A 12,653-nucleotide genomic window follows, 5' to 3' on the forward strand; every position below is an offset into this window, starting at 1 on the left:
ACACACACAGGCTATAACTGCCTCTGGGAGTCTGAGTACAGGGAGCAGAGGAGACGGAGAGTGGCGGTCCAAAAACACCTTATCTGCCTGTTTGAGTCTCCGGTCTGACCGCAGAGCCACGGTTTACAGTCTCCACAGGCAGCCAGACTCTCAGCGTCGGCGCCCCTGCCTCCCCCCCTCCTCCTTCCCTCCCCCCTCCTCCCTCCCCCTCTCACAGAGCCTCTGAATAGCCAGCGGCTGGGGAGTGAGAGAGCGAATGAGGGAGGGATGTAGAGAAGAAGAGAAGGAGGAAGGCAGCCCTCCTGTCTGTCCCTCAGATTTAATTAACGGCCCACTACGGCGCAGAGACGACCCGGCAAGCCTGCTTCCCTTTCCTCCTGACCCACACACACACACACACACACACACACACACACACACACACACACACACACACACACACACACACACACACACACACACACACACACACACACACACACACACACACACACACACACACACACACACACACACACACACACACAGAGCCATCCGCCGCCATAGCTGCCGCCTGCCCTCCCCTGATACCGGCACCAATCATTCATCTCTCTTTCCTCTGTCTCTCTATTTCCAAATGTTTCTCCCATCACTGCATCGCTTTTGCAGACTTTTTTTCTCTTATCTTTAATTCCTCTGCTGTCTTACTCGCAGCCTTTCATATTCTCTCCCTCCACAGTTCATTGAATGACGTTAAACACTTTTGAGGATAAGACAAATAGGAGCGTTGACTGGCAGAACAGAGTAAACACAATATCATAGACAGCGCGTTGCATTTAGCGTCTCATGTATCTCAAAGTCAAATAATCCACTGCTCTAAATCGTCATACACCCACCTACAGTATGTATTTGGACACCAATTTGAACTTGTGTTGATTTTGTGTGGGCACGCATCTGTATAAATATGTGTTATTTGTGTGTAATTGTGTGTTTGTTAACCGGTGTGCGTCTAATTTCACTGGCAGACAGAATTAAAGCCAGTGGCTGATCGGATTGGACTTGTTTACAGACACAGAGCGAGCTGCTTAGGCAGCCTGTTAAATCTCCCTTTAATGCTCAAATGAACAGATTTTAGGGGCTTGGACCCCCCTTGGCGTAGGCCACACTATGTTCACCCCTTCCTCCACCAACCCCCACCCACCTGCCTCTATCCCCTTGTGTGTTCCTCTATTAAGATAACTACCCAGGGCTCTGATTTCTCCATTAAGTTTAGCGGCTGATTAGGCCAGTATTTGGGTGAAAATCCCTCCCAAATCAGGGTTTAAGACACTGGCTGGGCTGACTGTTGAGCAGTCTAATACCATTCACCTGATATCACAGGCACTGTAGGGAAAATGAATCTTGCAGACAGTAAAGATGAACATCCAGAGAGAAGGTGTGGAGTTGTTGGGTCTATACTGATTATGCCACCGTCCCTTCAATGTTATAAGAAGGGACAGGCTCAAAATTATAATTATAATTATAAATTATGGCAAAAATAGCAAGATAAGAGTATTACATAACTTCAAAATGTTTGAAAAATATTATAAAATGTTTGCTATTAGAAAATAAAATGCAAATTTGGTTCACAAAGTGCTCTATTTGGAGATTGAAATTTACAAACCACAAAAATGGGTAAATGCATTTGTTTAAAAAATGTGTATGGATTGGATGATGCAATGTATTCTATTCAGCTTATTTTAACTTGTACACCAGAGGCAGCAGATCATGACAATTATAGTTTATATTGATAATAATTACTTATTATAGTTGATACTAAATTGATTTCCATGTAGGAGAGCATTAAGTAATGACATCCTGGCAGACATTTTAATGTGAGATGTGCTGCCTTAAATCCTATCTTGTTGGGGTTCAGTTCAACAAAAACAACCGTCATTAAAAAAGGTACAGAAAGTTGATCGCTGAATATTGATATCCACAGAGGCTGTTTTACAAACACATGTTTAGCCGCACAATATCCTCATACAAGCTTCTTGACAATTAAATGATTAAATGCTGTCTGTGTTCTGTCTGTAAGCTGTTAGAAAAGCTCTTAGCACATGCACACCATGGTTCCTCTGCTTGTATTAAACTGGATTAATGGCAAACAAAGCTATTTATTCAGAGGTAATTTCAAACAGGGGGTTTAACAAAAATCCTGGAGTGTGGCAGAAATGCAAGAAGAACATTAAGTAATCAACTTGAGAGCAACCTTAAGGAATGAGTAATAAGCTTATGTTACATTCCCCCAAATCACATTAATAAGTGTCAATTAAATAGGTATAGGAACGTTTCTATATGTTAGAGAAGATGTAAAAGGGGATAAATCATCACGCTGGATGAAAAGGAAGAAAGAAAAGAAAAGAAGAAGAACTCCTGATTCACACATACACAAAAACACGCACACCGGATCGACGGGGGTCCTACCTGTGTGTCCTGTACTGGTGTTGTGGTCAGAGGCTGACTCGCCCTCGGGCATGCCGTGCTGTCTGGTGTGGTGCAGGTTGGAGATGATTGTAGAGAGGTCACTGTCACGACTGTAACACACACACACAGACACACAGGAAAGAGAGGTTTAACACATTGAAAAGCAGCCCTAAACAAACTTCCACAACGCAATCCAGATGACTGTTTAATATAGCAGCAGCACATAAATGCATCCTATTTTACACACTATAAACAGTACGTGTTTAACACACAAATCCTCCATCCAGACAGCACTGTCCTCTCAGAAACGCATACCTCCACACAGACTCAGCAGCTACAAGTGGCTGTCCTGTCAACAGGCTTTCAGCTCTGAGGTGTGTAATACACTCTGACAGACTACTGCATCCAGCACTTTTGGGTCTCATCCCTACTCATCTTCCACACTAAGATGCATTAACGAGCATATTCACAATTCCTAAGCAGTTCAGCAGCTTAAAACCTCATTACGGCTCTTTATGACTCGGGTCGCCAACTGCTGTTTTTAGAGAAATATGGCAATTGAAAAGTGTGAAATGACAGATGATACACCTTGATATACCTTGGGTATATTGAATTTGGTATTATTTTGGGATTTAGGTCTTTATCTTTATTGTCATGCATATGTTTCAACAGGAGGAGTCCACTTAAGTCCCTCAAATACCATGTCATGCCCTCCAGCACCCAAAGGAGGAGCAGGAGGAGGGTTAACAGATTAGGCCCACGTCTGGTTGGAGCCACTCTGTCCCTCCACCAGGCGCCTCACTTACCTCCCCATACTGGACCCAAACAACTGTCCCATGTAGGTTTTTCATTTGCAATCTGATTACCATCCAGATCGCAATGGCATAATGATGAGAAACAGGCGTTTAGAGTTTGAAGGAGTATAGCATTGGTGCAGTAGCAGCGTAGTCAATGTAATGGCAAACAGCTTGTGAGGTATGGTAGAGGGTTGAATATATACCAAGTTTTGGTCTAATATAACTTACAGTTCAATGATTGTGACACATATGCTACATGGAAGAGTATCTGATGCTCAAACGAATAGGAAACATAATGTCAACTATCATTTTGTTCATAAAATAAGCCTTTAAACATGCAGCATTTAAACACGTCAGTTTGATGGTATCAGCATCCTCTTGTGTCAGCGGCAATCTCGTTTATAGGCTTAACTGGCAACTTTATTGAAAGCAGAATCATCTATGAAGGGGGTCTGGTATGACACAGCAAGCACAGTTTATGGGACAGAAGCGGTGAATGGTTCTTAGCTGCCACCACTATGACGAGGCCACACTGTTTGCGGCTGCTGGATTTGGGTTTTTACAGTCCCATGATTACAGGCTCCTGCTGTAATATCAGGCTGTCAGTCGCCAAGCTGTTTTCCACACGCTAACAGAAAAAGATGAAGAAAAGCATGGAAGGGCCTTAAACTAGCCATGCTGGCTTTACAAGTGATCAATCATTCACATTGAACCGATGACTCAGGAAAGAGTCTCCGAGAAAACAGTCACCACCAGTTGCTTAGCAAAAGGACGCTTGATTGGACTGCGACAAACTCTTGAGGCTAATTATAGACATCTTATTTTAGAGTATAACTTGCTAAAATTAGTAGCTATCTGTGTCTGAGAGCCCAATGGTTTTCTTCAAAATGAGATGCAGGGTTTTCTTAAAGTGTGCTTAAAGTCATATAATAATGTATTTGCGTCAACCAGTGACTCTAACAAAAAGCACATAACACAGACTGCAGTTACACACTGTTAGAAACTACAGCCAAATCACTCAACTAGCTAGCTGCATTATTACATCACCCTTTATCCATCATTTAAAGTGATCATGATAATGCCATCCTGAACTTCTCCGAGAGGTGAGGGGTTAATTATCCCGTGGCAAAGTGGACGCTCTAAGCCATGAACGGCAAGGACATTGCTAGTGGGGGTAATTAGCACACTTTTCCTGAGCTGTCCCGCCTGGGCTTGGGCTAATGAGGGCCTAGCCCTATCCCCACCCACCGCTGCCCTCCCTCAACCCCCGCCCCCTCTCCCTCTCTGGGTGGAGGGAAGGTCATACTCAAGCCCTGGAAGATGAAGGGGGGTTCGAGACGGTGTTTAAGACCCAGTCACCTGAGTCAGCGCTCCCTAAGGAGCTCGTAAGGCCGGGGATGGTTGGGAAGGACGGGGGCCTTGGAGAGGATGGGGGGAGGGGGTGTATTGAAGCTGTTGGGCCTGATAGCGAAGAAGGACATGAGCTCCCTTCTTATCACCTAGGTGCACGCCGGAGACAATCATCTCATCCTCAGCTCATCCCTAAACTGGTCAATACCCCTCATCTCTGGCCACAGGACAAACGCACTGACCCAGAAACCGGATGACTAATATGTGTTAATACTCTACGTCTGTCATGGATACCGCTGGTGTCCAACATTACTGAGATGATACCACAAAGTCTGGCTATAACTAATCTAATCACGCTACGACTGGCCATCCATTGAATTCTGATAATGTTGCAAATATGATATATATTAATATATTATATATTAATATAATATCACATTTCAGGTGCTGATACCAAAACAATATTTTTTTCAGTACATGGGAAACATAAACAACGCAGTAACATTTGATTAAACTGAATATATTTAGTCTTAGTGTGACATTGTTACAGGAATTACGGAGGAAAGACGGGGATAAAGCCCCAAAACCAAAGCAAGCATTCAATGCTTGAAACATAAATAGTTGATACATTATAGACTCATTACCACTTCTTATTTTTTTAATATATTTTTATTTTCACAGTAATGATAAATAAACTATGTATTGCTAAATCATGCATCTCCATAAAAACTAATGGAAATGCTATAAAAATGGCTAGAATGAGTAAAAGTCATTAATCAGAACACTTCTAGGGGCTTTTTCTTTTAGTAAGAAAAGGTTATTCTCCTTCTACAATTCCAGTAGGCGTGACCATTCAAAATCAGTCTGAACAGCATGAAAAAACTCTATTCCTGGCAAAGGCTGTCGACTCATTGTAAATGCCCAGTGGTGGCCTGCTGTGGCATTGGCACGCGGAGCTGAGGTGGTGGGGCTGGAGGTCACAGCGTGAGCTGGCAGAATCTGGCAGCTCAGGCACCCTGACGCCATGTCTCACACCACCACTGGGAAAGTGCTGACAGACAGACAGCAGGGAAGTGAAGGTGGAGAAGTTGGATGAGGCAGTAGAGAAAGAGAGGGACAGGTTGCAAGCACTGCGTGTAACATCTTGTGCTTGCAGGTTTCCTGTGTACCCCCTTTTGCTCTCAAAACAACAGCCCGAAACACACAGCCTCTAACCTGCACAGGTGGCCAAGAGCAACATTCAAATACTACCAGGCAATATGTAATATTCAACAACCGCAGCATGGTGGGAAGTAAACTTGGGCAAATGCTGAGAAAAGAATGAGTCAAGTTTCCATCATGGTCTGCAGGAGAAAACTTGTATAATAAAGGTATTTTGTTTTAAAATTATCTAAACATTTGGCCCTTAAAAATTAGAGATGGAATATCAATGTGTTCTGATTACAGTTTGTGTTATATCTGATTCTTATTAGTAATGGAAACACAATTGTCATGCTGCTCACAGTTTGATGGAAAGGCAACCCACAACTGGGAACCCTGCAAGCAGAGGGGATAATAAAAACATACAGAAATGGATACATAAATAAGTAAGAGTAGCCTGGCTTCACTTGGACTTCACATCTCCTTGTTGGTGCTCTTCTGTACAAGCTGACATGAGGTTTAAAAGGCAGCCAGGGGAGTAAAGGCAAAGTACATGTTGTACAGTACCATGTTGCATTCAAGTTCCCCTGCACTGACTCATGGATTTACTGCTAAGTTCTCCTCTGGCTCACACTTTAGGAGCATTCTTGCTATTATCTCTCTCCTTTTTCTAATTCAGAATACTTTAAAATGATCTGTAGTATTTACAGTCTAATGTAATCTGTTAGGGCTTTCAAAGAGCACACTGTGACCACAGACAGCGCATTAAAGGGCCAGATCTCATAATATCTTGGGCTGATTTAAACATAGTGTAGGACCTGATAAGTAAACACTGTATTCTTTACATGTGGAAATGCTGAGACTCACGCTTCAGGCAAACGCTAAATCTGAGAATAAAATTACCGGAAAACTGCTGATCATTTCTTTGAGGATCCTGTCTTTTGATAGGGAGTTAACAAACAAAACACTGTCTATGTGAACACAACGGATGTCTTGCTGCTAGCCAACGCCCAATCAACTACTAAATTGCTGTGACTATGTTGCCATGGTAAATGCGTGTAAACAAGGCCAAAAATTCTTGAAGCGGAAAGCTCCTCCAGAACGCAATAAAACCTCCAAGCGCGGTAATTAGTGCTTCAGGGTAGAGCCACTTCCAGTAATTTCACACTATCCGTGACCTCTTACTGGCATAAGGCAATGACACAGTTGTTCAATAAAGCCAGAGGACAAAATGTCAAATGCAAAACGCATACAGGGGCTAACTCAGCATCAATATGTGTTTTTCTCTGCTTATTGCACAAATTGAGTACAGACCTCCATTAACAAAAATTAGCCAATGCTGCTCCATGAAAATATATATCTCACACAGAGAGGTTGGCTGTAAGGGGGGAGTAAAAACACTGAACAAGAAGTCAAATCTGATTATTTTAAATAAATGTATGAACATATGCTTTCACACTTCATTGCTATAACCAGGAATACCAAAATGACACCCACAATAAATCAAATCAAACTGAGAAGCCAGAAGATAACCAATGCTATGGGATGTTGGTAGGTTATCCTGAATTCAGTATGTTGCTTGTTTCAATCAGCGTTACTCCCTGCTGAGTGGATGAGCACAGGACAATATGGCCCTTATATGAAGACAGTGTTAGCCTCTGACAGTCAGATTATGTTGAACACAAACCAAACAACTTGGTATGTCTAAATGTTTTTGTAGAAGGAAGCATTTGCATATGGAAGTGATCAAGTAGCAAATGGCCTCATGCATGATTAAACATTATGAAACTGCTTTGTTTTTGGTGAAGCTAATAAGGGGTATGGAGGATTTTTTTTCTTTTTTCCGACGTGTAACATATAAAATCTACGTTGGTTGGCGGGTAATTACCCAGACTCTCAGTCAGCACTTTTCAATCAAAGCCTTGTTATCTTCAGGCGACTAAAACAAACCCTGAGAGAATTTTGTCTTGCCCCTCTCAAGTCACTAAATTCAAAAAGTACCAGCATCAAATATTTAGTCCCTGAGATGATATCCATAAATCAGTTTTAGAAAAATGTCTGATAGAAACGGTCTGCAGTATTGGTACCAAGGCAATACCCCAAGGTGATAATAAAACTTCATTTTGTTTTTGCCTTCAGTTCCTGTGTGTTTCACAGGAGCCACACTAGACTTTGGTTCTCACAACCCAAAGATCTTCTGCATACACTTTATTGTGATAATGATTATTTGGTTGGCTCTGTGATTTGGCAGCAGTTCAGTCTCTAGATGCTCTGTGCTTATTCAGCAGGATGAGCACAGATCTTTGGAGAACAAACTAAACTAATTGTCAGCAGAGCCAGCAAATATTAACATTAATCTGGTTAAGCGAAGGAAACCCTGTTTATAATGAACTTGAGGGGGCGACCAGATGAGAATGATGAATGAGATACGCCAGCAGCAGTTGTGGACACTGACAGACAAATCCTCTCAATACAAAACCAGACACCTGAACAATCTGTTCTAATGTTTCGAAAGTGACATTTTATATTAAACTATACACTAAAACACTGGAGAGGAGTAGAAGCCTTAAGTATCTCCCCATGTAATGCCGCCACCAGTTTGCTGCATGAGGCCTTACGTTAGGATATTTTGGATGTTCTGCTTCAATATGCCTATGTAGATCAAAGCATAATTACAGTAGGTAGGTTGAAGCAACCAAGTGGGTGAGACACAGTGCTGCTGCCAGCCTTGAGGACGTGTGGATGAGACAGCACTGATACGCTCACACATGTATACAGAGGCCCTGTATTTTTCACATCCATTGGCTAAATCCAATTTGTTAAGACCCTTCTACGACTCACTTACGAAGCTGCAGTCAATGGAAATCACATTTCCGTGATTGGACATCCCATTATCCCCTTCGTCCAGACCCACACGAGGGGATAAAGCAGGGCTGAGACGGATGCACAGGACAGACCGGAGCTGCGGCTCCAGCGAGTCCGTCGCCTTTCAAAGGGTAAAAGCCTGACATATTAGTCATAAGTGTTCTTTAAATTCATTATCATCTTAACACGCCAGCGGCACAAGTGTCAGGGGGAGGGGAAGCCCTCTTAAATGAGGTTACTGGATCCATTTAAGGCTTCACAGTTGCTGTGCTGTCCGCCATGTCACACACAAGTCTCAAGACATGAAAAACATCCCCTTCAGTAATGAGGTTGTACAAGCTGCTTATAATGCAGCTGGGGACTTTCTGAGGTTAATCAATGAACAGCTTCTGCATTATATCTGTCCGTAGCCTGTCATGTACATAACAAGTAATCACAAATCCATGGGATGTTTATTCCAGATGGAGAATGTCTTTATTTCTGTCACTGCAAATGGATCAAAGATTGTATAGGGAAATAACTAAAGAAATATACATAACTGTATCTTTTGTCAGATCAGGCCGTTAGATAGTGGAGCGCCGCACTTTGTGACTATTTTCACTTCTCGATCTGTTGACCTCAGTGTTACCCTGCATGGGTGCATTTGCACGTACTGTATGAAGATGTGAACAGAAATCTTCACTTGCCTCCAGACACGATTTTTGTAAATCCAGTTTACAATTTCATGAGCAGTGCAATCTAATGTGTATCCATTATTGTGGAGCACTTCAGATTTGAAACAGAAATGTAGTGATTGACTGAAAAAAAAGCAACATTGTTTAATTTGTTCGTTTAAAAAAAGCACAAATATTTAAGAAGGAATATATATATAAAAAATAAAAGAAAGAAATTAAAGTTCCTGATAAATATTTTGCTTTCATACTGATTTAATAACCAAAACAAACAACAAGACTATATTGTGACGGATGAGTATTTGACGAGTGTTCTAAAGGCAGCATGTACTACTTCTTCCTCTTTGTCTGTTACCTCAATATGTTTGTATTTTCAAATGATTGATTTTATTATATATTGAATTATAATCATCATTACCAATATGCACTTTAGATAATAATTTGCTGCACAAACGGTCGCATGTCATACTGAACATAGATTATAAAGACATTTTTTATAACCATTTTAAAACCTTCCTTAAGGTATAATATCATGACATGAAGACACAACGACTTATGAATGTTTTCAAATACACTAAAACCACTCCCAAGCACAGCTAGGATGCGATGAAGCAGACAGCGATGACTCAGGTAACGCAGCCTTTCAATATCAAGTCAAGACACAGATTCACCGAGACTTGGCAGGAGCTACGACACGCAAACCAACAAACCAATTAACACACTCAAAGCACAGGACACATCCTGTCATTAGACATCCCAAAAGCTCCAAGTTTATTTTTGAAACACATTTCTTTCTCTGTTCGTCTCAAAATTAGCCTTTAACACCTCAAAAATGTTCTAAAGTCACGTTTAATGAAAACAAAACACACGCTTCTGAGGCGTCATTAAGAAACATGTTGCACCCTTCTGTTTTTAGACAGAAACTGACAAAACATAGGACTTGAATCATTTCCAATTCATGAAATGTTCTTTTTGTAGCCATCTCAATACGCAACGTGTGCATCTTTTAGACATTGAAGATATAGCCACAGGAGTCACAGGTGCCCTTACCTCTTTCTCATGATACTGTAATGCAACTCGTCCTCCTGTTTGATGTGGGCATGGTCACCACTGGCCCGCTCGCTGCCTTCACTGTCGTCACTGCTGAAGATGGAGGCCAGCTCCTTCTTGGGCACCCGGTTTGGGGGAAGGGGGATGGTGCGTTTCTCAGCCAAGCGCCCGCGGTTCTGCAAAACAAAGAAGGAAACACTTTAGCAACAGGATTTAGTGCTTGTCAAATTGTTGAATGAGTTGCTTCCTTTGCTTGTGTTTGATGTTCTGACAGTTTTTTTTTCTCGTTTTGATCATTTGGATGATTCTTTTTTAAAAGTTGCAACATGTTAAGTTCTGTCAGCGAACGTACATACAGGACAAATGTTCATATTTGGCTAAAAGTGATGACCAAACGGTTTTGTATCTGCCACGTCAAGCAACAATACAAATCAAAGACGGGATCAAACCAACTACAACAGTTCAATGGTATGAAGAAAACCAACAATATTTACCTTTATATATATGTTACACTTTCAAATAAAATCCTGTCCCACATAACTTTTACATGCATCTATTTGTACCATGATGGGTGGTCTAAACAAAAAGGTACTTGAGATTATTGGACAGGGCTGTGTGAGGGCAGAGGGGTTTTTTTAACCATTGCATCAGTAACACAAAATATTGTTTTAGAATATCTTCATCAGAAGCTAGAATAATTTAATACAAGCTTCCAGCAAAAAAAAAATATAAATGCCAGTGCAGCTGGGATGCATGAGCTACACTGAAACCAAAACAACAGAATGTGTTGTATTGATATTCAGCCTCCAGCTAGATATCATAAAGTTACACATACTATTTATAAAGTAATACTGAAAAAATCCTCCAATACTCTATATTAGTTCAACTGGGTTTTACTGCCTTAACTTCACTTTACACCAGGCTGTTTTTTAACAAGCACCAAACACACTAGTTACATTTGTCATACCTTTCTATGGATACGGAGAAACGTTGGTTCGTGAATTTAGTGTTTATTTTACTCCAATGCTGCCAGGAGTATGAAGAGATAAAGGGATAAAGAGGAGAGAGTGGCCCTAGGGGTATTAGGAAGTGAAGCTGGGCGACCTTTAATGTGACCTGAAGAGGTCACTGCAGATTAACATGGTCCTATCACAGAGAGAAAGGAGGAGGGGGAGAAAGAGGAGAAAGCGGCGTAGAGAAGGAAAGAGATGGGAGACGGAAGCGAGGAGTAGAGAATGAGCCGGGAAGGAAGTCAGTGAGGAGGCTGAGGGGAAGAGTTAACAAGTGAGAGGGGGGGGGAGGGGAAGTGGGGTTGTATAGAAGAGAAAGGTGCAAAAAAAAATACAGAAATGAAAGAGAATGTGGTGAATCAAAACATGAGCAAGAGAAAGCCTCACAGAAGTAAAGTCTGTCCGGTGAGGAGTGGACGTGGATTTCAAACTATTTTCCCCTCTCTCTCGCTCTCTCTCTCTCCCCTCCCTCTCTCTGCGCCTACATCTCTGACTCCCGGACGCCTTTAAGCCCTCGAGCTATCCCTTCCGCCACACGCAACCCCGCTCTCCACCATTCCTCCCTGCTCCCTCCTTCCCCTGTTCTTCCATCCCAGGAAGCGAGGCAGCATGAGTGGCAGGCGGGGGCAGGAGGAGGGATTTGGGGGCTCCTAGCCAAGAGGCAAACAGGTGCAGCCCCTCTGGAGTCTCTCAAATGGCAGACATTAAAAAGAGTTTGGGGGGTGGAAGACAGAGAAAGATGAAAACATCCCCCAGGATGAGCAGGCCATAGACTTCTACACATTCACTCCTTCTCTTTTTTTATCATGCCTTGCCAGAAAAGAGGTTTTTCGTCTTTTTTTCTTTCCTGTCGTAGCTTTCTACAAGTTCTGCTCCAGTGTTTGAGGACAGTGAAATACTTTCTGATACTTCTGCTCTTTCCACACAAGGCCTTGCTGTAGAAAGTCAGAATCACATCAGAACAACAGTTTTCCATGTCCTGTCAGAAACACAACTTTCAAATATAAACTCTCCATCTCAAAGTCTCTTAATGCTGTCTTCATATTGTGAGGACAAAACGTAAAATTGCAAATGCACGTTACCCTCACCATACACACACTCATAAGCATGCACACTCTCTCACACACCTGTTCCTGTTCCTTAGAATTCCCCGCTAAAGCAGGGGATTTTACTTGGAGCATGCCAGCAAAATAGTGCACACAAGAATAGTTTGTCTAAGACCAGTCGTGACTGCTGTGTGAGTGTGTGTGAGTGTGTAGACAACCACCCACATGGCCGTGACATACCCAGGCTGACAGCCCCCCTCTCCCCCCTCCTTCCTCCCT

General features: G+C 42.2%; 1 protein-coding gene across 6 annotated transcripts in view; it reads right to left on the bottom strand.

Moving 5' to 3' along the window:
* The window catches only part of samd11 (sterile alpha motif domain containing 11), a 46,474-nt gene that overhangs the window by 24,094 nt on the left and 9,727 nt on the right, over window positions 1–12,653 (bottom strand). For all 6 annotated transcript variants that reach the window (XM_063905607.1, XM_063906325.1, XM_063904861.1 and 3 more), the window contains exons 3-4: window positions 10,319–10,494; window positions 2,446–2,555 (exon numbers count right to left, since the gene is read on the bottom strand). In XM_063905607.1, the coding sequence (XP_063761677.1) occupies window positions 2,446–2,555; window positions 10,319–10,494 (286 nt within the window). The remainder of the gene's footprint in view (window positions 1–2,445; window positions 2,556–10,318; window positions 10,495–12,653) is intronic.

This window comes from Eleginops maclovinus, chromosome 1, assembly GCF_036324505.1.
Source record: "Eleginops maclovinus isolate JMC-PN-2008 ecotype Puerto Natales chromosome 1, JC_Emac_rtc_rv5, whole genome shotgun sequence".
Classification (NCBI taxonomy): Eukaryota; Metazoa; Chordata; class Actinopteri; order Perciformes; family Eleginopidae; genus Eleginops; species Eleginops maclovinus.